The following is a 26,960-nucleotide window of genomic DNA, read 5'->3' on the forward strand; positions in this document are numbered from 1 at the left end:
CCCACCCGCTCGGCAAGATGGCGGCGTCTACAGCTCGCTTAGCGGCTCGGCGGCTTTTCCTGCCTTGGTGTGCTCGCTTTGTGCGAGCGTCCGGCTCGGGGGACCGGGTAGGCGGCGGAGCTGGGAAGGGGAGGGAGTGGCGGAGAGCCCAAGCGCCGCGGTGGCTCCCTACGCTGGCGCCCAGGCTGTCGCAACGGGGGCGGGGGGGTTGGCGGCCCTGAGGCGCGGTGCACCCTGGGATTTGTAGTCGCGGCGGCGGGAAGGTGGTGGCGCGGGTCGGGCGCCTGTCGCGGTGCATGGCGGGAGTTGTGGTCCCTGCTCGGCTGAGGGGGAGGCGGCGGCCGCCCCTCGGCGGGACACGGTGCTCCTGTTACCGAAAAATGGTAACCAAGAAAACTCTCCAAACCAAGTGATGGTTTAGAAAGCCGACATTGGTTTATTGCAGTGCTGGGTGCATGGGGGATCTCTCCTCCTAGCATCCACACTGAGGCACAAAAGCACACTCGTTGTATACATTATAGAAAAATAAATATTCATACAATTCCCGAGAAAAGCCCGCATATTCTAAGAAGCCTTATGCATATGCTAATATATTGTGAAACTGTCTTTGCACATGCGTAATAAATTGGGGAAGGGGTCTCTGGTGGTCTCCAGTGGTCGTGATCCCCCCCTAGTTATGCTGTCTGCTGTGTGACCCCGCTTCTGCGCCAGCGTGGGTGAGGCCTTTCTGTTGACACATGCAGGTGGCTCCAAGGAGAAGATACTGTTCTGTCTTTACAGGATTTGTCTATTCTCCTGGCACCAGCGTTGTAGGCCAGAGCTGTGAATCAAGTCATTTAAGACACTACAAAGATGTTGTTCACAGGCTTATTTATCTTTGGCCCTTCTACAGCTCTTCATTCATAATTAGTGAGGAATTTAGAAGAGATCTTGGATTCTCTAGGAATAAGCACAAGCTAGAGCCTTTCTGCATGCTATTCCACCAGTACCTCAGTGATAACTATAACTTCAAGCGTTATTAGTTCTAGAAGCAGACAGTGTCTGCAAAACATGCAGTTAGCTTCAGAAAGTGAAGTTATTTAGCTGAAAGTAAAAATCACTGAAAGGAAAGTTGGTTCTATTTAGAGGTTACACAGAGGGGGCCTTTTGGGGCCTACTTTTACTGAATTGTTGAAGTCTCTGGTATCACTCCAGGAAAGGAGCCTGGGTGCCGCAGACCCCAGGGTTTGCTACCTGCTCCCTGGGGCTGCTGTTACCCTGTGTTGCCCCCTGCAGTGCTGAGGTGTCGGGGCTGGCACGGCGTCTGGGAGCCAGAGCGGTGCAGTACGGGGCCTGGGGCACGATGCCCTAGACAGGGGCAGTGGCAGCCTCCACCCCGGCATGGGGCCTGCCGTGCTCACCCGGGGGAGCTCAGAGGAAGCTTCAACCCTCCTTTTCTCCCGTGGTTAGATGGAGGCTGCCCAGAGGCCCTGATCCCAGAGTTCTTCCCTTCTGTCATTTTCCCCATCCTCCCAGTTTGAAACGTAAGCTTTTATTTTTAAAAACAGGAGAGGGAGATTTTGTTTTCAAACACGGGTTTTTCCTTCCCTGTAATGCAGATTAGCAGGGAAAATGATCCCCTGCAACAGCCCAGGCTGGGAACTGACTGGCTGGGGAGCAGCTCTGTGGAAGAGGCCTGGGGTACAAGAGGACAGCAAGCTGCACGTGGGCAAGCAGTGTGTCTGGCAGCAGAGCAGGCTGGCAGCAGCCGGGGCTGGACAAACAGGAACACAGCCAGTGTTACAGAAAGTGATGAGCTTGCACTTGTCAGGTGGTTAGAATATAGCAGCTGGTTCTGGCCTCCTCAGTGTAAGGAGGACATTAGTGAACTGGAGTGTGCTCAGCAGAGGGCCAGCAAGATGGTTGCAGGCTGGAGCATGTGCCCTATGAGGAGAGGCTGAGGGTCTGAGACTTGTTCAGCCTGGAGAAGACACAGCTTTGCTTGGACCTGACAGCAGCCTGCCAGTACCTAGGAGAAGCTTGTCAGGAAGACAGAACCAGACTTTTCACAGTGGGGCACAGTAGCAGAATGAGAGGCAAGGGCATAAGTTGAAACAAGAGAGGCAAAACTGGATATATGAAAAACTTTTTTTCCCATGAGGCAGTCAAGCAGTGGAGCAGGCTGCCCAGAGAGGCTGTGCAGTTTATCACCATCCTGGGAGATTCTCAATACTCAGCTGCAAAAAGCCCTGAGCAAACTGGTCTGACCCTGTAGCTGATCCTGCTTGGAGCAGGAGGTTGAACTAGAGACCTCCTGAGGTGCCTTCAAATTTGAATTGTGCTATGATCCTAAAATGGACAAGTTTTGAGAGATCTAGCCTATTGGTATTCCAGGAGGAGAGTGGGTGAGAGGTGGATTTTTTACTTCCATGTTTAGAGCAGTCACATGGTAGGGGAAATCTTTGTTTATTTGATACATTTAAAATTTTTGGAATAGCTTATTGCTTGAAGCACACATGTGGGATACATATTTACATTTCTTGATGTTGAAAAAGTGCAATAAACTTTTTCTTTTTTAACCTCCATCTTCCCTTCTTTTCTACCTCATTCGGATTTAATGTGCTTTAACTGCCAGATGATTGTATAAAAGGTGGCAATTTCTGAACAATGGGATAATGGGTGACTGTGATTTGCAGTCCTAAACATAGGCCCTCGGACTATATCTCACTTCACTTTAGAAAGCAGGTACCCAAAAGAATTCCAGATGTTAAGGGATATATTCAAGGCCCTGCAGGCTCTTGCTGACAGAACTGGGAAACGAGTGTGGCTCTCGGGGTGGCTGGCTGATGATAGTAACACGTTTTTCTGTCAGATAATTTCATTGGAGGGAAGCAGATGCAGTCTACTCCATTTTAGTTATCTTCATGTTTTTCTTCTGAGTCAGGTTAATGCATCCCTGATGTGATGTAGTAGCGAATACATCAGCGCTGAAGTTTTTTCTTTTTAAATGCATGCTTTAAAAAAAGATCCACAAACTTAATGTTTAAGTTCAGGAGTATATTTTTCGGAAGAGCATCCTAGGATATAACTTAACAATCTGAGCGTGACTGATGCTTTTTCCTTACAGTGTGTGCATGTTGGAACAGGCAGGCTCAGAGCTTCCAGAGCAGCAACAGAAATAATCTTAAACGTTCCTGAAACTAGAGTGAGTCCTCTGGAAAATGGCTTGCAAGTAGCTTCTGAAGACTCTGGACTCTCAACATGCACAGTAGGTAACTTGTGAAGGGAAGGTTTTTTTCATGACTGTTTGTGTGTGTTCATTTCCTTGTGGAACTAAATTGCATTCTTTCAATGTTTATTAGCAATTTTTCTTGAAACTTAAGCTAGGAAATAGAAGTCTTAAGCCTTTTGTAAATGATTTGTGATTAGATTTTTTGTGAAGATCAAAATTTTATTTTTCTTGAAAACTTGCTTACTTTAAGGAAAAAGCCATTTAAAAATAAGTCTTGAAAATCTAAGTGTAGTTCATACACAAAACCAGCAAAGCTGCATTGTTAGCTGGTAAAATGACTTTTTTTTTCCCCAATGAGGTTGGACTTTGGATTGATGCTGGAAGCAGGTATGAAAATGAGAAGAACAATGGAACTGCTCACTTCCTTGAGCATATGGCTTTCAAGGTGAGTATGAGTATTGATGCAGAAGTTTACAATGGATTTCTAAGCTATTTATCTTTAAAGATCAATGATAAGAACTTTGTCAGAATTGTATAAATAAATTTTCCAAATAGAGGAGAGGGGGAAAAAAAAAAGTGGACAACTCAGACTTTGGTTTCCATTAGAAAATGAAGCTAAAGTCCTAGTTCTGTGTAGCTGATACACAACTATAGGTTAGTAAGACAGGTCTAATTTTAACTCACTTTTAACTTCTTTTAATAGTCTTAGAAGACACATAGTCCACCTTTTGCCAGCCTTTTGTTTTCATTTGGGACCATAGTAGGATTTATATCCGACTTTCAAGCTTGGAAAGATTAGTAGGCCAGTTTTCTTTCCAGTAGACTTTTTCTTTCTCTTGACCTTGACTTCTCCAGACAAGAAGTAGTAATGATGAGTAGGTGAATTAAGGGTCTAGTTTGATTTTTCTTATTGTTTTATTTTAGGGAACAAAAAAGAGATCTCAGTTAGACCTTGAACTAGAGATTGAGAACATGGGAGCTCATCTGAATGCATATACATCCAGGGAACAAACCGTGTATTACGCAAAGGCTTTTTCGAAAGACTTACCAAGAGGTAAGTGCTTTCATTTGTCAGAAAAGCGGCAAAGAGCAAAGTGCTTATCCAGCTCCTGATGAGACAACACAGAATGATGCTTTTGAAGCGTCACAGTTGCTTCCTTCCTGGATGAAAAGTCCTTTCTTGAACTTCACAGAAATGTGAGAATGCAGGTTTGGAAAGGAGAGAGCCAGCAGGGAAGTTGATACGTGAAACACTTTTGTCTTCAGATTCCCAAAAGAAAATACCTTTTGGTCTTCTCGCTTCCTGCAGAGCAAGTCTTTTGTCCCCTTGCAAATCTTATTAGCAAATCTTGGGCCACTTGGTCTTTGGGGTGGGTTTTACTTTTGGAACCAGATTTTTCCGGTAGTCTGAAAATACGCTTTCCATTCCCATCTCTATTTTCAATTAGCTGTGGAAATTCTTGCTGACATAATTCAGAACAGTACTCTGGGAGAAGCAGAGATTGAGCGTGAGCGAGGAGTTATACTTCGAGAGATGCAAGAGGTTGAAACCAATTTACAAGAAGTTGTCTTTGATTACCTTCATGCTACAGCCTATCAGAAAACAGCCCTAGGACGGACAATTTTAGGACCCACTGAAAACATCAAGTATGTCCAAATTTGTGGCTGTATTTAGTTGTGTGGTAACTTTTATATATTGAAAAGACTCATCTGAAAATGTAGGGAACAGCATCAGTTTTCATTTTTACCTGGAGGGTACCTGAAATTGCACTGGATATAACTGTAAGAATTCCCATATTGCCTTAATTCCCCTGTATGCAGGCATCAAAGGGTATGTGAACTTCAGATGTCTGCTGCATATCTTCATTATTTGCCATATTTTTCTTCTGTTTATTAAAAATGCACCTGACATAAAATTGGAAATGCTCCTTTTTCCTGTCTGTCAGGTGTTGGGCATTACCGTAAATACAACTGTGTTTGCACTGCTCTTTCAGCATTTGTTCATGCCAGTGCAGACCAGGAGGCTGTTACATGTGCTGTTTTCAAATTGGCATGAGATCATTAGTGGATCCTGTCTCCACCTCACTGAGTTGTAATTCTCTTTCCTTCTCAGGAAGCTAGAAGAGCTTTGAAAGGCAAAATGTATCAAGTTCCTATTTCTGTTTTAGGAAGTCACCCTTATTTTAGCTTTCTGCCGCTATGCACAGCTCTGTGCATTGGCAGAACTTACCATTATTTTGATATTGTATTGTTCTATACATTTAGCTCTTCTTACTCTAATAAACTTTACTGATGCAGTGGTGATGTTCCCTTGACTGTTTCTAGATCCATAAACCGTAATGACTTGGTGGAGTACATAACAACACATTACAAAGGACCCAGAATGGTCCTGGCTGCTGCTGGAGGTTGGTATGAGATATTCACTCTGGATCATGTGAAACTATGCTTAAAACCACGGTCTTTAATTTTCTGGGAACAACATGATGAATTACCCATTGTTCAGTAGGTCCTGGAAGTTCATTGTTAGCCCTGCATGTTTTGTGCCTTTGTACCCTTTGAACTTTTGTTCCCTTTTCCCCTCAGTAATATTCCAGAAACATTCTTAAACCAGTAACTAGAAGTGAATTGGAGGCCAAGGTCATTCTTCTATGTGGGCAGGAAAAGAGGGGCCTAGAAGGTGTTCAGTGTGAAAAGAGGAGTAGCAAGGAAAGCAGAGAAAGAGAAGTAACATTGAGGCCTGAAATTGAGAGCAAACAGATTGATTTGGTGTAATATTAATAGAAGGCTATTGAAGAGAATGAAGGAGGGTGCTAATGATGATCTTACTCTGTATAACAGGGAGGTGTGAGGAATCCGAAAGTGTGGCATTAAAGGGAGGGGGAACAATAAATTACTGCTTGGTTGAGTCTTTAAGCTGCACAGCAGTTTAAATTAACCGTTTACAGAGTAACATTACAAAGTATGTGAAATGTCTTTGTTCAGGGGTCTCTCATGATGAGCTACTTGACCTAGCAAAGCGTCACTTCGGTAACTTGCCATCTGCTCCAGAAGGAGGACTGCCACCCCTGCCACCTTGTAGCTTCACAGGTAGTGAGGTAAGCTGTTAGGTGGCTTTTTGAGCTGGCCCTTATATCCCCTTTGAGCACAATGGACGCGTGCTGGCTGCTGAGGAGAGAGGGCTTCTCAGCCACAGACTCAGCAGATTAAAAGGTTTCGTGCCCCCCTGTGAGGGCAATGGAGTAGCTGCTTTCCAAAGCAGTACTTTCCAACCTGTCTTGGATGAGCCTCACTGCTGCCACGTTTTCTGCTTCATCAGTTCCTGGAGGAATACCTCCTTTACCCTGTTGCTACTTTCCTTTTATTCCCTTGCCTATGGTGTTGGAGCATTTCCACTTGTTGGGAATCACTAATTTAAAGGATATGACAGAGAACTGAGGCATCTGTGTTCTATTCCCAGCTCTATTCGGATTTTGAAAAGACATCAGCTTTCCTTGCTGCTGTTTGTCATAAAATGACTTGTGATGCACTCTGTATGTACGTGGCATTAGGCTTGCTGTTGGCAAAGTGCTCTGAAATTGCCACAGGGAAGACTAGTTAATGCTGATGTTAAATAAAGCTTCATATGCTTTAATTTTTCTTTCTCTATGCGCATGCTTTATAATCCAGATGTAATGAAAATGTCTGTCTCCTGATATTTAACTTCCTGTATACGTTACCGTGTACAGGTTGTACTGCAGCTACTTTCATATGTTCCCACAGATTCGTATAAGAGATGACAAGATGCCTTTGGCGCACATTGCGATAGCTGTTGAAGCAGCTGGCTGGTCGCACCCCGATACAATCCCACTTATGGTAGCAAATACTCTGATAGGTAACTGGGATCGTTCCTTTGGAGGAGGCGTGGTGAGTGAACCTGCAAGCACCTTCCTGCTCTGAATAAGGCTGGTGAGATCTCTCTGACTTGGGTATTGCCCATACAGACCCATTCAAACCTATCTGATGGCGTGACTGCTACTTCACGGCTATTTCTGAAGGTCCTTTTCTGGAGTGGGAGAAGGGGATCCAATCATGAGTCTGAGAGAATTTGTTGCCCAAGATCTAGGAAAATCTTAGGAAGTGGTTCTAAACCACCAGAATGGAGGTGACTTGAGGTCTGCCAGCCCTCATGGAAAGTAGGATGTTTCATACCTGTATGTCATCAGAACCTGTGGGTACCAGTAACTGTCCCTTTCTTGAACCTAAGTAGCGTTATGAATTTGGGATAAACCTGGGCTGTTATTTGGAAATGTGAGGTTACATGCAAGGAAAGAAACCGTTGAGATGAAGAGCTGATACTTAACCTCATAGCTTCTGCTGGAGCCTGTGATACCACTGCATGTTCTGTCATCATTGAAATGAAAACAGGAGACCATGGAGGTGACTGGTAGGCTTTCAAAACGCTTCATAAAATATTTTTCTTTTGCCTCAGCAGAATTTATCCAGTAAACTTGCTCAGATTGCCTGCCATGGTAACCTGTGTCACAGTTTCCAGTCCTTCAACACCTGCTACACTGATACGGGGCTGTGGGGACTCTATATGGTCTGTGAGCCATCCACGATACAGGACATGGTGCACTTTGTTCAGAGAGAATGGTAAGCTAAAAGAACTGTTTCTTTAAAAAGATTGTTTTCAGTGGAGGAATGCAATTTTAAAAAATAGCAATCATCATTTAAAGGGAATATTTTTGTTTCTCTGCCTAGGCTTGCCTGGGAAAAACAAATGCATCAGGTGCTAAACTTTTGACACTCAATGCAGAGTCCCAACAGCCAGTTTCTGGCAGCCTTACTTGGAGTGAATACCTTAAGGTTTAGGTTTGGTTTTCTTTTTCTGCCCTGGAAGAATAAATAGTAACTGTAGTTAATTTACTAGCATTCCTTGTACAAGAAAATGTGGCAGTCACTTTTTTTGACTTGCAAGTGACAGGAGTTAGTTAGAAAATGCATCAAACCTTTTAGAATAGTATTAAGTCAATATACAGTACCCAGGAACTGCATGTTTGACAACTGTAAGAGTAAATAAATATTAATGAATGAGAATAATGAACATGCAGTTACCTACAAACACCATTAGTAGTTACCTGTTCTGCAGTTGCTATCCCACATGACGTACCAGGTGGTGGTGTTACATAGAGCTCTAGCGAGTACATAGGGAAACGAAATGATGGGTGAAGGTAGGTGAGCTGTTATATATGGAATTTTGAAACCTGGGATTCCAGATAATGTTCATTCATCTAAGGCTTAAATGTAAATTGAAAAGATGTCCATAGGTCAACTGTAATGCGTGAACTGCAGATGTGATTAGATTACCATTATTTAATGCCTTTGGATTTAAACTATTTTTCAGGATAAGACTTTGCACAAGTGTTACAGAAAATGAAGTAGCTCGAGCGAAAAATCTTCTAAAGACAAATATGCTGCTACAACTTGATGGTGAGACTTAAGAGAGCTTTTTAGTCTTAGTGGAGTTGTATGCTGGTAACTGAAGCGTGTTTTCCCCATTTTAGGGTCCACGCCAATCTGTGAAGACATTGGAAGACAAATGCTGTGTTATAAACGCCGAATCCCAATTCCAGAACTTGAGGCAAGAATTGAAGTAAGTGGCACTCATGTTGCAACTCTTAAATTAGGCCCTTAAGAAATTTAATTGCTACGGGAAGTAACAATACAAGTTAGACTGTTTCTAACTGAGATTTTCAGCTGTTTTGTTGCCTGTTCCCCTGGATTGTACAAAACTAAGATCACTGGCTCTTAATACTTTTTTTCGGTGGGATTGGTAACAAAGATGTCTCTTTACCCCTTTTAGGCTATTGATGCCCAGACGATTAGAGAAGTTTGCACAAAGTACATCTATGATAAGCATCCTGCAGTTGCTGCCGTGGGTATGTTGGAGAAGTTTCCCTACCCTCTCATAACCCCTCCACAGCGATCGGTATTAGCTCAGCATGTGTCATGGCCAACTTTGTTTAACTTCCAGGTCCAATTGAACAACTTCCAGAGTATAACAAAATCTGCAGTGGCATGTATTGGCTTCGTGAGTAGTGAATAACAAGAACTTTCAGGATGTTTGAGCTTTAAAAAAAAAAAACCAAACCAAACCACCAAACAACTACAGCCGCATTTAAAGCTTTTGGGTTGGAGAAATGCATTTGAGAAGACTAAAACTCAAGAACCAGCCAGTCCTGTGTATTTGTATAATTAAGGAAGGAATGAAAACATGTACAGTATTTGCATTTTTATTATAAAACAAAGATTGTCAGTAAGAGTCATTTCTTGACTTTAGTAGCATTCATCACTTGTTCTTGAGCAGCTTTCTTTGCCTTGACCATTTCAACGAGTTCCTGGAGAGTTGGAGAAAAGAAAACAAAAGATACTTATCTAAATGTGGAACTTGCTAACAATGCTGTGGTTTTGAACAGTACATATATTCAGCCTGAAACACTCTAGCTCTCAACATAGTGAGGAATCTAGACAGTTTAATACCTGAAAACTATTTCTCTTAGAAACAAATACATTAATGGAAGGTCGATGCTTATCTACTTCCCCTGTAGCAGGAACTTTACCTACAAGAGGCCAGTGATAGGACTTTACCATCTACGAGAGCTTGCTGTCAAAAAAAAAAAATTTCTCCATAAGGCTCCATCTTGTGCTAGTTTGCTGTTGTCAGGTACTGTCTCTGGTAGGGAAAGCACCAGTAAAAGCAAAGGATTCTAACAAGACCTGGGCTAATTACAGTCCTAGAAGGAGGTGAGGTACCCTACCTTATATCGCTTCATGCAGTCTTTTTTTGACCGGCCTGGAACAGCTGCTGCTATTTTCTCCCATCTTTCAGGAGTATTTACGGGATAAGTCTTCAATGCTTGTTCTAAAAGCTTTTGTTCTTCTGTAGTCCAAGGGGATGAATCTAAAGGTGATCCTGTTTATAAATGCAAAGGTGACAGTAAGAAAAAAAATACTTAATAAGGAGTCTATGAGATAAGCCTAAGGAAATATTGTAAAATCTATTATAGTTGATTTAAAACCCTTGCAGTTCTGTGATACAACTAGTCTGACCTAAGGGCTGCCCACTACTAAAAACCTGAAAGAATTAAAAAAAACAACCCTGAAACTGACTGGACAAGTGGCTCTTGGGATCTTTAAATAAAGCACAGAGAAGTTAGAAGGTAACATCTTTCATTGTCAGCTGGGTGTTAGATGACTGTAGCTGCCCTGTGAAGCCACATTGCTAGAGCAGCAGTGTAGCTTTGCCTTTTGCGTTTCAGTAAGGAAACAGCCTTCTGCCAGTGTCTGGAAAATTTGATGGGAGGTGTTTGGCGTTTAAGAGGAGACCAAAGCTCAGCTGTAGGATGATCATGTATCTCAAGTGCATCCCCTCAGGCCTACTCTTACCTGAAAATGTAGCACCCTCTGAGGAACAGATAATCTCAGCATCAGACTTAAACCTGTTGCCTCACCAGGAAGCATTTCAAACCATCACTAGTTAACTGTGATTTGTACTGTGCATATCGGAAACCCTCAAACCCAGTAACAGAGCCTGGATCACTTTCTTACTTGCTATGTAAATTTGTAAGTTAGTAAGTTTGTTTGTAAGGAAGTCTTAAGTAAGTTCTGGATTACTTTCTTACTAAGATGCACAGGGAAGACAACTCTGCAAGAAGGGCTCCCTTTTCTCCTTTACCTTCAAATCGTTCCGAGGGGGCAGCACTGTCCATCTGAGGCACCACGCCATGTTCTTTTTTAAATTTGTCAAACGCTTTCTTGTTTATATCATCTTTTTGATGAGGGTCTATAAGCAACAGACATTGAATAGAATAATTATTGCAACAGAATTAAAGCCAGATGTAATAATAAAAACATTGTGTAGCAGATTATTGTAAACTAATAGTCACATAATAAAAAATCCTAATTCTTACTTCCTTTAAAATGATGGTAAAGAGGTTGGTAGATAAAAAAAAAAAAAAATTTTGGAGTCCAATAAACTTTGCTCAAAGTGTCAGGCTCTCCAACCCCTATCCTGCCTTATGCTGCTCAGATGAATACTTTCTCCATGTAAGCTTAAGCCTGAATCTGCAACTTCAGTAAAATCAAGAGGGATTATTCTCTCAGGTGAGGGCTGTGGCACAAACCTCACATACTACCTGGAGTATAAGAGTGTCAGAGGGGCAGGAACACTGGGAAAGTCTGGGTCCTCCCTGTGCAGGTATGTGGTTTGGAATGGAGAAACTTCTTGAAAACTTTGTTTTTTTCTTCTATAGTGAAATGTTTTGATTTTCCTTGAGAACTTACTCTAGAGCTCTCTAGACTCCATTTACCATAAGAGGAGAGGAGCCACATTAATTTAGATGTCTTACTCTGGTGCTGAATCCCATTCATCTTTTTAAAGTATCTCTATAGCTTCATCAATTCCATTTATTCTAGGTGCCTTCCTTTGTAGAGAGCCTTCTCAGAGGCCCATGTGTCTCTCTGGGTGTAGAGGAGCCTAGGCAACGCATGTGGCTTAGACACCTGTGCATCAAGTTAGATTAAGAGAATTCTCAAGAGTCACTCATGAGGTGGTGACTTATACAATTAGGCTGAAAATACTGAATCACGTAAATGCTCCTCTAAATCTCCAATCTGAACTACATTTCTGTTGGGGATATACAGGGGATTTTCTCATAATACAAACACAATGCCATTCAAAGAAAATCAAGCTGTACAGAAGCATGCAGACCATCTTATTACAAAAATAAGGTAATATAGATACCAAGCTTTTGAAGGCTCTTAGCTTTATTGATGACATCTTTTGCTGTTCGTTTTATTCCAGTAGTAGAGTGCAAGTTCATGTAATTGGCAATAACTTCCCACCTAAAGCAAGAGCAGAAAGGGTAAACCAGCATATTACCTAATAGCTTATCTTCATACGAGCTATGGTCAAGCTCCTGTACACATTTATATCAACTCCTAAGTAAATTTAATCATACCTAAATACATGTAAACTCTGATGATAACTATTGTGGAAAGCTTTCAGTCACTAAATGCAGATGGTTCCCTTAAGTCAGCTTGGGTGAAATTTTCAGCTTCCAATACAGAAAAAGGATGGGGTAGAATATAGGTGTGTAAGTGCAAACCTCTAATCCTCAAAACTCTGCTCAGCTGTTGCTTTCCTGAATTCCCTAAACACCTCTGAGATTCAATACTGCAGGCCATACTGAAAGGGCTGAAGTTACTAACCCTGTGTCCACTGCCCCCCAGAAGAATACCTAAACATCAAATAAAGGGGCTTCAACAGGAGAGAGCTGGAACAGCCCTAGCCCCAAAATTATTCCTAGTGCATTATGAGAAAATGGAAGGGAATATTTGCACGCGGTCAGACAGGAGGATCGTATCTAGGCCTGTGTTCTCAATGAGTACTCTTGACTGCTGAGCTGCAGTGCAGAAACAGGTACTGGTATCATCTCCATAAAGAGTATAACAGCTTGCTTTTTTTTTTAAAGCAAGCATCCAAATCTTGTAATCTGTGAATCCTAAGTGGAAGAAGGCATTTCACTCCTGGGAAAGAACAGGATTTAAGGCATGTGCCCGTTTTTGATGCTTATTAGTAAGCTGATTGCCAGTGCTGCTTTCTGTGAATCCCAGCCTTTCCCTTTTCCCCTGTCTCTCCCCTCAAGAGAGCAGGGGCACCTCACTCATATCTCTGGCTGTTTTCCTTCTACCGTGTAGAGAAGAAGCCAGCCCCACATTCATTGTGGAGCTACTGGAAGTAGCTTACACACTTGTATTCCTATCCAGCTGCATTGTGGTCACTGTTCCGGTTTTGTTCTCTGCTTTAATGACTGGAGCCTCTCCTGTAGTAAGCCCTATGCAGACATGCACCTCGGCACGATCTTGCTGATGGACTGAGGCCCAAGTCTGGGGGCAAACAAGATACACGGCCAGAGCTAACTCCAGTGACACGTAGAGCATGGTACTAAGAGAAGACAAACCACACGCTGCTCAACAGTCAAGGACAAGGAGGAAGTTTAGGGAGTCCTTATACTGACATCATATTTAGGATGGTCTGAAAATAAGTTGTATTATGGTTGTTATTTAATTAAAAATTGTTATAGGGCTTTTACACCAAATCTGGAAAGTACCTTGAGTTAGTCCCTGCTGGGAAGAGGTTCACAGCTTTAATCAACAACTGTAAATCATCTTCTGGCCAATTTTTGCTTCCCCCTCCACCACCAGTGGTTGACTTTTCTGAACTCTTCATTGCTTGGCGCATACGGGCTTCTGCCTCTTCTTTCTCTTGCCTTATTTGTTCATTTATTTCTTCTATCTAAAGGATTGTAAACAAGCATTATTTATTTATACATTTTACAGTGACACAAACCCCTCTCTGGAATTGCTTTGAGCCTTGAATTTTGCTTAGTTTCTGTTCTGTACATTATACATATGGAAATATAGGAGCTTATCTGCTCCAATATTATTTCCCTCCATCCCGTGAATAAATTTGGCCATCCCAGATGAGGAGCTACAGCAGGAAACCATCACGAACTCACTAGGAAATTAAATGAACACTCGCAACATTAAGGCAAAACTTTTGAACATAGTGTTAATGTCCAGGCTAACACCTGACTTACAGGGACAGATCCACAAAAGTATTAGGAACCTAAAGTGACTAGTGAGGGCAGGTGAACATCCATGTTGAATACAGGATTCCCAAATCTTCCCACCTAACTGCTACCTAAGCCTGGTTATGCCAGAAATTCTCAGTTACTATGGTTGTACTAAGTTAGCATTAATTGCAACAACACAGATTTTAGTTACTAAGTGCTTACTCAGGGTTAGATGGCCATGTGTAGTTTGTTAGCAAGCAGTTCAGCAGAACTTAAGTTATCCATCGCACATCTTTGTGAACTGTAATCACGTCCTGAGGCTGCTGTGTGACAGATCTTTAACGTATCTGCTGCTGAGTATGCCCAGTCCAGTCTTGCCAATATTAAAAAAGCTATGCACTTACGCCTGTTGGCAGGATGCCCAAAATAGGTTTCTCTCTGTCTGTCTCATAAGAAAATCTTCCTGGCAAAAGGAAAATTATCTGATAGATAATTTTTATTAATGCAAAAGTGGAACAGTTTTAACGGAGAGATAGAAAGGTGACTGTCCCAATGTTTGGAACACTCTCGTGGAGACTGGGAGATTGGATTCAGTCACCTGTAGGAGAAGAGGGATTTGAGTCTTAAGTTGTCTGATGAGTAAACCTGACCCTGGGATGGGGACAGATCATCTTCCCCACCAGGAAAGAAAGTTCACAGCTGTGAATCCAAAGCGGATGAGAAAAAGCACCTTATTCTTTCTGCAGGATGTGGCTTCAGCCTTATTAGTCCAAATGGCTTTTCCCTGCTGGCAAATTTAGGCAGATCCTTGCTGAGTTTTGTAAATCTTGATCACAAGTGTCTTGCTTTTCCCATACTTTGGTATCCAACCCACTGCTCCTTCCAGTGCCTACAGCCTGCAGCACTTAAGTCCTTTTGTGGATCTAGCCCCAGGTCACAGATACTAGACAGAATACGTTCAGACTGCCCTCCTTCCCTTCTAGGTAATTGCTACCCACTGTTGGGCAAAATTAAATTCCTCTACTATTTCTGTATACAGTACAAACGGCAGGTTTTGTGTCTGTTACTAATTAAAAATGCGTATTTTTTTCTCAGCTGGCCCTGGTTATTTCACCAGCCATGAACTGCACTATTGAAAAGGGAGCTGAGATCACGTCTGCCTGGGGACTCTCAAACTCAGGTCTTTGTGTCTAACAGGCAGGACTCCACAGCATCTATGTTGCGTCTTAATTTGATTCAGTCATGTAGATGTCAACAAATCAAATTATTCTGTTATTTTGATTTGACACTCAGCATAATTACCTGTTTTACTACAGCCGCCTTTCCTCCTTCCCTTGTTGTGGATGTAAGTGCTTCATTCAAGCATTGCAGACTAAAAATAAATTATTAAGTTACAACAGATAGCTAGTAGAAAGATGGGTATCAAAACGAGCATAAATCAAGCAGCAGGAAAACTTACCTTGCTAGCTCAAGACGATCACAAAGCTTTTCCACCTCCTCCATCATTTTAACACAATCTGCCTCATTATCAGAAAAGTAATTCCAGTTCTGGAAGCAGAAATACATGTTCTACAAAGTTCTTGAACTTTACTGTCCTCTTCCTTCTGACGAAGGCTTAACACACAGCATTCTTCAGCCACTGCTGTGTTTGGACCTATTCGGTCAGTTTTATTCATAACTCAAAACCGTATGATCCCAAGTATCTGTTTTTGTATTTTGCTTCTTAGTAAACCCCCTTTCTGTACCCATCTCTACCCATAAGAACAAAGAAGCATGTGATAGGGTCTGATCTAAGCGAACATAGTCATTTCACTGATGTAACCTGTGTTTCACTGTAGTAATATTTAAATACCTTGCATGTCGTTCTCAGTTTTTGCCTTTCTTTCTTGATTGCTTTTTTCTGTATCTCTTTTTCCTTTTTTGCTACCAATGCTTGTTGCCTGACTTCTTCTTCCTCCTTTTCTTTTGCTAACCGTGCTGCTTCTAATTCTGCTTGTCTTTGCTGCAATCAAAAACAAAAACCAAACAAAAAAAACCTTCAAGTCACACTGTTATAGGGTCATTCAGTATTAAAATGTGCTGTTTCTGGTTTTGGTGGTGTTTTTTTGAATACACCAATACTTCAATGTTTGGTTTTCCAAGAATTTTGAGGGAAGTGATGAAACATATACCAGTTGGCATTAATTCAGATACTCACTATGAGGACCCTAGTTTATAAATCCTGACTTCCTTTACAATGAAGATATAAAACTGTATGAAATTTCCTATACCTGCCCCAAGAGTATAAGCTTGGAAGAATGCAGTGGTCCAACATTTCTCCTGCATCATTATTAACGTAAAATCTTGCAGTGCTCCAGTACTGTCTTTTAAGTAACTTTTTAGCACCTTACAGTTCCCTTTCATTCCTGGTACTGTTTTCAGAGCCATCTTTTCCAAACGGTTAATATTAATCAAATATGTTATGTTACCTCAATGTGTTTCATACTAATCAACCATTCACAGACCATACGCACCAGGGAAGTGGCTGTATCCATTTTATGAAAAAGGAAAGTAGGCCACAGAACTTAACGACTGCCTCTAAACCAGAGGAAGCGTATGCAACAACAAAACTCAGTTTTAGAAGTTTTTTTGTTTCAGATCTGTGCTCCTTGTTTTAATCTCATTCTCAAAAGGCTGGCAGTCTTGCACTGCCTGTTGCACAGGGATCAAAGACACATCTTTAAACCCCAATATAATTCTAACGGTAGTTTCTGACACATCTAGAAGCTGAAGCAGTGGATCAGGTGTGAATGAACCAGGGTTTTTCAACCCAAATAAAGTAGTTCACTTACTTTTTCTTTTGCCTCCTGTTCTTTTCGTTTTGCTTCTACCTTTGCTTTCTTCTCTGCTTCTTTCTTTGCCTTTTCTTCCTCCTTAAATTTCTTTATCCTGGGATCACAGCTGTATGCATTGTCTGGCAGAAGAAAGGATGCATCATGTACAAAAGAAAACCAGGAGATGTCCACTGTTGGTTAACAAATCTCTCTTTAAAAAAACAGCAGTTTGTATGCTCACCAACAAGTGTCCTAATTCTATTCATTTCTTCTTTTTTTCTCAATGCTCTGGCAGCTCTGTTTTGCTTTTCAATCCACCTCCTTTCATCTCGACTAAAAAGGGAAAGCATAGTTAGTTCAGTGCTAATACCCTACAGTGTCACTTTCTTAGAAATTCAGCAACAAACTTTTTAAAAAAAGTTTCCCCACACAGATGCTCGTCCCTGAATACTTCAAGAATAGACTTCAAAAAATGAAGTTCCAGGCCCCAAGCTCATGTCAGAAATGCCAAGTGTTTACACAGTTACATAAATCTGACAAAACAAGCTGCTTATCTGTTATTGCAGGGAATGAGATCAGGGACTTTATTTCCAAAATGCAATCCACTTGTTGATCTAACATTAAACCCAAGCAAAACAATTGAAATACTGATATACAGTTTAATTAAAGGGCAGCAATATAATCAATGTCAATTATCTCCATTTTACAGAATATAGGTCATATCAAGTAAACACATCTGCACAGAAAGACACTTTCTATGAAGTACTGTGACACTCCAGGAAAATCATGCCGGACTCATTCCAGTAAAGTACAGCTCAGGTTAAATAGATTAAAAATTGGCTGGCTAAGTAACATGAAAATATTTGTCAGTGCTACCAAGAAAGAGGCAAATTTTTATTGGGGGTCCATATCCTCATCCACACAAGCAAATACAGAACAATACACCTCAGAATAAAGAAAACAATCCCCGTAACAGAGTAGGAGACTACTAGGAGTAGACTGAAGGTTTAAAACATGAGCAACATCACTGTTGGCAAGAAGGGATAACACGAATCATGACCATCTGAACAGAATCTGAAATGTAGTTCTCTGTCTTAAGTACAGCTAGACTATGTACCATTTGTCTAACATTTTTTAAAAAGGACCCTAATGACAGGAATAAGCACAAAAGAGAGCTATGCAAATAATTCAAGAGACTTCCTCCAAGGAGAAACCTAGAGATTAATCTGTATAATTTATCAATTTCTTTTTACTTACATACCATTCTGCTTTTTCTTTTTCCTCTTCATCTAAATAGGAAAACTCTCTCCAGGAATCAAAATTATACCTGGAAAAAAAAGAAAACAGCAAAACTATTACAAATAATCTACTTTTTTACTATTAGGTTTTTGTGTGCAATTATACTGTTATTTCCAGTTTATAATACATGATTTACGATTATTCTGCACCTACAATGATTCCACTGGGCTAAGGCAAAACAGAAGATGCTATTGAAAGTAATGCTTTACATCTAACTGTAGTGTAGGACAGAGCGTATTTTAGGATGGTATCAGTCTCACCAACTCTAAATGTTTACAGTGCAGTTGTCTAAGCTCCCATTATAGGCAGTGGAGATATAGTGCAGTCTGCAGAGTCAGCCTCTTCTCCCAGGCAACTAGCGATAGGACAAGAGGACATAGCCTCAAGCTTCACCAGGAGAGGTTCAGGTTGGACATTAGGAAGAATTTCTTCTCAGAAAGGGTCATTAGACATTGGAATGGGCTGCCCAGGGAGGTGGTGGAGTCACCATCTCTGGATGTGTTTAAGAAAAGACTGGACATGGCACTTAGTGCCATGATCTAGTTGACAGGGTGGTGTCAGGGCAACGGTTGGACTCGATGATCCCTGAGGTCTCTTCCAACCTGATTGATTCTGTGATTCTGTTCAGAGAGAAATTAATTTAATCTTCATATAAGCATCTGTATTTAGCAGATGAGTCAAGCCATAAACTCTACTGACTTTATTGGACTAGAGAGACCTCCCGTAACTAGGGGAGTTTAAATACCTAGTAGACACCTCCACTGAAAACACAGGTTCTGTGAGATGAACCCTGCTTCTAGTCTGTGGATCAACTCAGTTCACAGCCATTGTGGGTCAGAGAACTGTCAGAAGCTCCCACTGTAACTGTGAATTCACAACGTGGATGTATGAGCTAGGAGAAAGCCAGCTCAGGTTGTGGAAGGCACCAAAGAGCTGTGGGGTAATTTTGTGACGTTACTAGGTCAGAACAGACCACAGCCAACAACCTCCATGCAAAAGGGTCTGCAAGCCCTTTGTATCGCATGTCTTGAATCCTGTGAATAGAAACTGAGGTATCAGCTAACTTACCAAAATGAATAGAATGCATCTACCTCTTCAAATGACGAGTTCATATCCCCGAGTTTAGGAACATTTTTCTTATTTGACCACCTGAAAATAAATGGATATATTCAAGGAATAATATATGTAATTTTACTTCATAACATGGCACGTGTTAAGCATGGAATCAAAATACCAAATCAGAGGCTCCCTCTCACCAACACAAAGGGGCACCAGGAAAGAGGAAGAAAACAGGAGAGTTCCTTCTAAACATCCTCCAGATTGGGCCTTTTTGGGGGGGCTCCCCCAGAAAAGCAAACTCCTCCTGCCTGCATTTGGTGTGTCTGCAATGAGACCTTATGGACCACAAGCTATCTTTGTAGATATTCAATTCTCCACACACATTCTCCTGGCAGAGGAGCTCACAGAAAGTGGACAAAAGGTGCTCTGTGAATAACTCTGCTCTGTGGTAGGCTACAGGAAGCTTCCCACATATTCTAATGGAGTACGAGGGAATAATGCATGCCCTGCTTCCATTCCATTTTTTCCCTACAAAGAGGGAAATCTTTCATAGGCTCTAGAATTTGTTATTTCATGACATAGCATCCATTTCTAAGCACAGAAGGGAACAACCCATCTGACAACCACAGATCCAGGTCTGAATCTCTGGAATACTTGACAAAAGATTCAATAAATCTACTTCAAATAATCAACGGATTGTTCAGAATGGGTTGTAAAGTGCCTCACAGAATAAAACACTTTTTTTCATAGAGGTAAAAGGTGAAATAGACTTATGCTGTAACAGCCTTAATAGAAAGTTAATTGGCAAGCATGAATCAAATGCAGAAAAAAAGTCACACACCTTAAGAGAGAACCACCAAATATTGATAGTTACATTTATCTCCTCTTTTAACCAGCTAAATTGTGAACATGACTGTCTTCTGTTAAATGTCTCACCCTCATAAGAAAATCATTAAAAAAGGAATTTTTAGTCAGTAGCATACACACACTTGGTATAGTAAATAATTTTAAGATGAAACCATGTGTTGTACAAAAAGGACAGTAAGTAATATGGAGCTGAGACCAGACTTGGTTTTTTTTTTTTTGAATCTCATGGGTCAAACTCAATGCCACCACTGTGACAGCTCAGATTATTTTTAAATGAAATAATAAGAGAACACACTATTTTACTTGTATTACATTTCTAGCAAATTAATGCATCTCCCAGCATCCCTTAAAATCACACCTGTTACAAACACAATGCCAGAAGAGTTTGCAAATGCTGATTCTCCAGCAAAGGCAGCCTGACATAGCTTACCTGGCATTTCTTTCAAAAACTGGTGAAAAAACTTCAAAGAAGTTTTCTTTTGCTTCACTTTTGGAAGGTACAGAGTTATCAAAAGTAGGATCTATGCTGTTAAATGCTCGTCGTTTCACAGGATCAGATAATATTTCATAAGCTGAAAAAAAGTTACCAGGTGTAAAACATGAGACTAAAGTGAGTTTTCCCCACAAGGTGGGAATGTTACAGAAAAGGTTCTAAATGTTTAAAAAGATGCTCTCAGATCTGTGTTGGATCTGTCATTCTGTACAGCTTTATATTTAATTATTTTAGTGACACCAAATAGCATTGCTGTCAACTCCTGTTAAACTAAGTAGGAGGAAAATGTTTATGAAAAACAACACATTTAACCCATTACAATGTAACAAAACAGATTATATTTAAAATAATTTTGTAGCAGTAAATTCGATTCAGGCACTGTGAGTTTGGGCATGACATCTTCAGGCTTTTATCTTACACCACATTCTTGTAGATAAATTGACAAAACAGTCTACTAAGACAGGCATGGAGTAAAAAGCAGTCCTGGAGTTAATATGATGTCAGAACTGGCAAGAACAGGAGCCATTTGGTAGAATTTTTGCAGCTCATGATGAAATTGTGCTGAGACTTGGAAAGAGTATAAAATACCATGTAGCTACTAGCCAAAATACGCACGCGCTCCCTGTTTTCCTGTGCGTACAGTCCTGCAGTTGGGGAGCATCACATTACTGAATCTTATAACCTGGAAATCACACACACTGTAGCTTCAGTAAACTCTTGTTTTCTCTCAAGGAAGTGTGGAATTACTTTGTCTGTCAGTTCTACAATACCCACTATTTTTCAATAAGAGTGAAAAGCCAAAATAATCAAATTTGTGTTGCGATCATTCATGGGCTTCTCTGAATCCCTGGGCAGAAAACACTGCACGGTGAAGGTCAGGTCTAGAAGGTGACAAGCTGGAGGAGACCTTGGTGCTCTGTGGTTCTGCAAATTGATCTCACTGCACATGTTAATGGAGAGAGGAAGGAACGCAAGGGACCACCGATGAGCTGCTGTCTGCCAGTCTTCCCTCTGGGAAGGGACTTCCCTCTGCCAGTATCCTCAATGACCCCAATTATCCTCTACATCGCAAGCCAGGAGCTTCAATAACCCTCATACCATTTCAATGCAAGAAATTCTGTGCACATCTGTTCATTCCTCTTCCATTTAAGAGATGTCCCTTCCATACAGATCCCCAATTCTAATCCCACAGACTCAGTTCCCCCGCCACTGTATCTCCCATTCATTCCTTTGTCAGAGCCAGCTCTGAATCCCACCTATGTGCTCCTGCCTTTCCGAGCTTCTTCTCTCCATTCCATTACCACTTGCTCCTACTCCAGATTCCCCTTCCCTACCTCTGCATTTCCTTCCTCCAAGGTACTGCTTGGAAGGATTACTCCTCTTCTATGCCACTTCATGCTTTCCTTTCTGTTTATTCTTAAACTCACACTGTAAGCAGTTAAGGGGAAACACACTTTGCTCCTTGCATGTAGAACACAGAGCATATTCCTGAATTCAGGTGCAGGGTGTTCCTATTATAAATATCTAACAGTTTCTGGCAGGACTGAAACTATGGAAAAAAAATTTCCTTTGGCTAACTAGGCAGCAGCAGAACTTCGTTTGCCTGCAATTCTACGTTGCTTGAAGATCTTAATTTCCCCTTGAAGATGGCGTTCCTAAAGGTCAGTAAATGATTAGAACAGATGGGAAACAGGTTTGCCCACCAATTTTCAGATGTTAGGATTTTTTTTCTGTTTCAAATTGAAAGTAAGTCACAATTCCTGTGATATTGTGAATGTGATCTCAAAAAAAGTCTGGTTGCAGCCAGTTGTTGTGTTTGTTTACTTTTGAGAAATTTTAGTACAACTCTAAAGAAGACTGAAAACATCATTAGCTTGTCTAACATATCATCTAACATTTCTCACTCACTTCTGAGTGAGAAGACACTCAGAAGAAGAAAGTTTAGGACACACAAATTCCAAGATCTTCCCCCCACCCTGACCTTATTAAGTAAAAAAATAAAGAAAAAAGCCAAACACCAAAGCATTTCTAGAGGCATATGTCATACACGTAGAACACTCCCTATGGTTTTGGAATCGGCCAGCAGTGGTGGTCTAGGTTACTACAGGCAAGAAGGGAAATGTTATTCAGTTGAGTTCACTTGGTCACCTGTGGGCAACAAGAGCAGCTGAAGAAACTGATATCCTCCATCAAATCTACAGATGCTCTGTTGGCAGAGTAACCGTATTAGAATTCAAATTTTCCAATTGCTGTTGGTGTCTTCAGGGAATTACTTTCCAGCACACCAGGTTATCCCAGGTACGTGGCTACCTCTGATCGTTCACCTTTGCATACGCTGCTACAAGCGTTCATGTTTTGCACCAAGTGGCATGGCAGACAAACGTCTGTCAGCTGCATTCCCATACTGCTGCTACCCAGAGGGAAGTTGTATTAATGGGATCTCTATTTACTGAGGCAGTTTTCTAAAATGGAAAAGAAATTCTCTGGCTTTTTAGTAATTGACAATTCTTTAAAAGCCTAATAAAGCACTACAAATACGTTTCAGGTATCAAGTAGATTGAGAGAGTATCTAATAAAAGAGGTCAATTGCTTACCTTTAGTTATGCATGTAAAATAATCGTTATCACCTTCTCCTATCTGTTCCCCTGCAGCTTTTCGCTTGTCTGGATGATGTTTCAAAACCATAGATTTATCTAGCAAATAGATGCATTATGTTTAGAAACATTTCATCATCAACAGTTTATTTCTCTCAAAGTACAAAGTAATACAATAATTCCAATTGACATGTCTCTAATTAGATACTTAAAAAAGAAATAAAAACATAAAAAAAACAACACCCAGGAAACATCAGGAAGAAAACAGATAGGAGTTGATGAACTTTCTTTGATTTAACACTGTTGTCAAAATTTCATCTTTGCTGGGACACAAAATAACCACAACTCAGAAACTCTGTTCCACCTTCTTTCCAGCTGAAAAAGTACTGATTTTCTGGGACTTACTCTAATATTATGCATAGCAAAGTGCTACTGTAAGTGTACAGTTTAAGCATAATGCAGTTTCATAACCTCAATTCTGCAAGATTGTACAATTCCCTGTGCAATCATACTGAAAAAATAAAGAAAAATAATTGATGTAATTGTAGTTATTATTTCTAATGAAAAGAATGTAGTTCAGATAAAATTAAAATTGTATTCTATGGCTTTACTCAAGTTCTGAACACAATCCAAGATGAAATTTAGCAAGGAAACTACAGCTGTGAGCCTGTGAAGGCTGCTGCGCCTACCCATGGATAACAAGCACACACGCAAGGCACAAGTTGTCTCTCTATCTAGGCCTTACATCCCAAGTTTTAACTAACACATACAGAATATCTACTAAAGTTGCTACTGAGGTTGTCTTAGCGTTTAAACAGTAAAACCAGATTTTAAACTGACTTCTCTGCCAAAAGGTCTAGCCATATTCTCATACAACATAAAATGTACCTTCTTGGCTCACTATAAAATACCAGAGAGAAGATATCATGCAAGTAGTTATAGCAACCTGCCTTTTGAGAAACAAATCAGAATCCTTGTTAAAACCAGGAAAAGCACCGTACATACTGGTGAGAGAGACACATCTCTGTACCACCATGTAATAATTGAGTGCAGTTGGGATCCTAAAGAGAGAGATGCCCCAGTTCTTGCTCGACAAGAGCAGTGAGACCACTAATCATCACCAGAATAGGTGCTGCTCTATGCTATAATAGCACACGCTCCACGGTGGCACCGCTAAGCAACACGTACCTGAGGCAACATAGTTTCCAGTGCAAGTTGTTAATTTGCCAGTTTTCACCCGTTTTCATTTGGGAGTATCTGTGGTTTCAATGGGGACAGTGATTCTACTCACACCAGTACAGTTATAGAGGCAACTGTTTGCGAGATCAACTCACAAAATTATCAGCTTATTTCATAAGGGCTATTGAACAATCTACAGAGTTCTTTTAAAATCTTCCTCCACTAAATACTTGCATCCTTCTTGCAAAATCAACTCTTGATCGCATTGCTTTCTAGAAAAAAAGTCCTGAAGCCCAACATGTTGTTCCTTCATGTGCAATGAATATGTACCACAGAATACCCCCAATCACCTGCAGGCACTTCTGAATCATGTCATGACTTCTGCAGGCACTTCTGAATCATGTCATGACTTAAGACACAGGCCCATGATACCACTAAGCAGCAGACTGGCACTTCCAAGTTCTATCTACCTACCCAAAATGTCAAGGAAACTTAACCTCACAAGACTACATTTTTAACAGCTTAGTGATATCCCAGAGACCCAGCCACAGGAACTCTACAGTTTTCACATGGTAAAATGACCAAAGAAGAGCAAAACTGAGCTACTCAGTGGCCTAAGTAACTTTTAGTTACTCGAATATCTGAAAATTCAGGAGCTACTGCTCCATTCCCATGCAATGCTCAGTCTAATCAGAACGATAACACCAGCGTATTTCTGAAACAGTCACTAGCATTAATGTGGCAGCTAACCATTGTAAGGCGGCTTCAAGGTACCAACCTATTGGAACACACAGGCAGGGCTAGTTGTATTTCTCTGCCTTTCACTGACCTTGGCTGCAGACTCCAAAATACAGAAATGTACAGTTATAGTCTCAAGGTTGCTGACAAAAAACACAGGCAAGGAAGCTGAGATGTGAACTCGGTGAAATTTTTTAATTCCCTAGCTTTAGACCTGTGGATTTCAGAGCTGTGATGTGAATTTAGAAAGCTGGTAAGCAACACATATCAAAGAGCAGGCAGTTTTAGGTCTGTGAAACAGTAAAAAGCTTGTTCATGACACGTATGTACTTTCATGTCTAAAACAGGTGTGTACATGTGAAAAAAAGTATGCTTATGAAGGACAGGTACTTACGAGCTGCTTTGATTTGTTTCTGAGTAGCCCTGTATCGTATATGTCCTAGCCCAAGAACTGCATAATGGTCTTGATTCTGAGGAAAAAAACAACCATAAAAAGCTACAACACATGCAAGAAAACCAGTTCTCTTCCCCACCTTTTAAAGCAAGAGGCAGAATTCTTCCCTCTCTCAATAAATATTAGAAAAAGGCTATAGGAAGAATTGTTGTAAAGGTCATAATTATTGAATAACCAAATATCAATAAAGTAAGCCACTGTAACAGAAATCCAAGTAGCTTAATCTAAATTGGATTAAAGCACTGGATCCTAGAAAGTTCAAGTATTGGGAAATCAATTTGCTGTCTTTAATATTAAGAGTGCTAACTAAGATCTTATCCTGATGTACGCGTGAGTTTGCCTTCATCGACTGGTTACGCATGGAAAATACAAACCCATCTATAACGCTAAGGGACACAAACCAATTCCAACGGGGGTGGAAGGGGAGGAGGACAGGGATCTTTAGCAGCTGGGAATGGCAGGTAACTTTGACAGGAGATTTCCAGCAAAAATAATTAACTCTACTCTGTATCAACTGAATACCTTCCAGTCCTTTGGATCAAGGGTTTTTAACATAGGAAATTCTTCAAGCTGCAATTCTTCATCCCCTGATTCTTCAGAGAGTTCCTTCTCATCTTCTAGCTCCTGGAAAGAGGCAGAAACATTTATGTTTCTCCTCTTAATAAATGCTTCAAACCATCTTCCCACAGGTTCCACTTGACAGAGTACTGATGCTATAAGCAAAAACATAAAAGCAACTTCACCTTCTCTGGTTTACTTTTTTTTTTTTTTTAATTAAACCCTATCAAAGCTCCTAGAAGTACTGCATCACACAAGGCTGCAGATTGCCAAATCTTCTAGTTGGCTTTAAAAACACCAGCCTGCTTTAAAGATTGCGGGCACCAGAACACACGCCTATCAGGCGGCACCTTCCAAACACCGCGCTGCGTTCTCAGACCTGGAAAGGTGCTTTCAAGTTAAAGGAACGCACGCGTTAAACGATAGTGACTATCTTCCTTGCTTTAGTAACAGAGGAGATGACTTGCAGCAGATATATTAAACTGGGACTGATCTCCCGTGCGTTCCCGGTCTCCCTTCCCAGGCCACTCCCTCCGCAGCCACACCAGACCTGTTGCTCACACACCGACTGGGAACGAGCGCCGAGGCAGATGCGGCACGCGAAGAGGACAGCGTAAAAGCGAAATAAACGGGAAAGTTCTTCAGAAACGGAAGATTTTTCACCCCCAACGCCCCGCAGGTGCCCGAGGGGCCGGCTGGTTCCCCGGGATCCCGCACCCGCTCGCTCCGGGGGAAGCCCCGGTCCTGACAGCAGCAGCAGCAGCGGGGTGCCCCGCGCCCCGGAGGGAGATCCCGCAGCAACGCCCCGGGCCCTCCCTCCCCTCTGACCTGCCACCCCCGCCGGCCGTGGCCCGGCACCGACTTCAGCCCCGCGGCCGGGCCGCTCCCGCCCCCCGCCCGAGGGGCCGGCGGTACCTACCGGCCGACAGCGCCCTGCTGACGGCCGTGACCTGCCCCTCCCGCGCCCCCCGCAGCATAGCGATGGCGGCGGGCGGCGAGCCGGAGCGAGCCCTGGGCCTGGGCGCCGGGCCCCGCTCGCCTCGCCTCCCCGGTTGCCAGGAGCCGGCGCATGGAGGCGC

The 26,960-nt window shown here is 41.7% G+C and overlaps 2 protein-coding genes across 4 annotated transcripts; one reads left to right on the forward strand and one right to left on the reverse strand.

The window, feature by feature from the left end:
• Positions 1 to 9,510, forward strand: PMPCB (peptidase, mitochondrial processing subunit beta). 2 transcript variants are annotated; one of them, XM_068402344.1, is made up of 13 exons: positions 1 to 107; positions 3,107 to 3,247; positions 3,570 to 3,656; positions 4,136 to 4,265; positions 4,660 to 4,858; positions 5,537 to 5,616; positions 6,194 to 6,306; positions 6,971 to 7,114; positions 7,680 to 7,843; positions 8,595 to 8,680; positions 8,755 to 8,843; positions 9,054 to 9,129; positions 9,225 to 9,510. In XM_068402344.1, exons 1-13 carry the CDS (start codon positions 18 to 20, stop codon positions 9,287 to 9,289), a joined length of 1,464 nt encoding a protein of 487 aa, XP_068258445.1. In that variant the 5' UTR covers positions 1 to 17; the 3' UTR covers positions 9,290 to 9,510. The 2 variants fall into 2 exon arrangements, with proteins under 2 accessions (XP_068258445.1, XP_068258446.1); XM_068402345.1 differs by having other exon boundaries at positions 7,683 to 7,843.
• DNAJC2 (DnaJ heat shock protein family (Hsp40) member C2) lies at positions 9,468 to 26,958 on the reverse strand. Of its 2 annotated transcripts, none has more exons than XM_068402343.1 (17): positions 26,801 to 26,958; positions 25,846 to 26,036; positions 25,264 to 25,339; positions 22,953 to 23,051; positions 20,296 to 20,437; positions 19,008 to 19,088; positions 17,902 to 17,967; positions 16,882 to 16,973; positions 16,659 to 16,780; positions 15,680 to 15,829; positions 15,287 to 15,375; positions 15,130 to 15,199; positions 13,363 to 13,547; positions 11,994 to 12,094; positions 10,926 to 11,033; positions 10,009 to 10,163; positions 9,468 to 9,588 (listed from the first exon to the last, which is right to left on the reverse strand). In XM_068402343.1, exons 1-17 carry the CDS (start codon positions 26,856 to 26,858, stop codon positions 9,514 to 9,516), a joined length of 1,860 nt encoding a protein of 619 aa, XP_068258444.1. In that variant the 5' UTR covers positions 26,859 to 26,958; the 3' UTR covers positions 9,468 to 9,513. The 2 variants fall into 2 exon arrangements, with proteins under 2 accessions (XP_068258444.1, XP_068258443.1); XM_068402342.1 differs by having other exon boundaries at positions 25,846 to 25,947; positions 26,801 to 26,880.
• Positions 26,959 to 26,960: the final 2 nt, after the last annotated feature.

This window comes from Nyctibius grandis, chromosome 5, assembly GCF_013368605.1.
Source record: "Nyctibius grandis isolate bNycGra1 chromosome 5, bNycGra1.pri, whole genome shotgun sequence".
NCBI classification, from domain to species: domain Eukaryota; kingdom Metazoa; phylum Chordata; class Aves; order Nyctibiiformes; family Nyctibiidae; genus Nyctibius; species Nyctibius grandis.

What these genes read in the sequence shown, in the direction of transcription:
- PMPCB (XM_068402344.1), top strand. Translation starts at nt 18, where the DNA reads ATGGCGGCGTCTACAGCTCGCTTAGCGGCTCGGCGGCTTTTCCTGCCT. An exon ending in GGACCCACTGAAAACATCAA is followed by an intron (nt 4,859 to 5,536) that starts GTATGTCCAAAT and finishes GACTGTTTCTAG; the next exon opens with ATCCATAAACCGTAATGACT. An exon ending in GGTCCTGGCTGCTGCTGGAG is followed by an intron (nt 5,617 to 6,193) that starts GTTGGTATGAGA and finishes GTCTTTGTTCAG; the next exon opens with GGGTCTCTCATGATGAGCTA.
- DNAJC2 (XM_068402343.1), bottom strand. Translation starts at nt 26,858, where the DNA reads ATGCTGCGGGGGGCGCGGGAGGGGCAGGTCACGGCCGTCAGCAGGGCG. An exon ending in AACTGAGAACGACATGCAAG is followed by an intron (nt 15,376 to 15,679) that starts GTATTTAAATAT and finishes TTCTGCTTCCAG; the next exon opens with AACTGGAATTACTTTTCTGA. An exon ending in TAAGAGCCTTCAAAAGCTTG is followed by an intron (nt 11,034 to 11,993) that starts GTATCTATATTA and finishes TGTTGCTTATAG; the next exon opens with ACCCTCATCAAAAAGATGAT.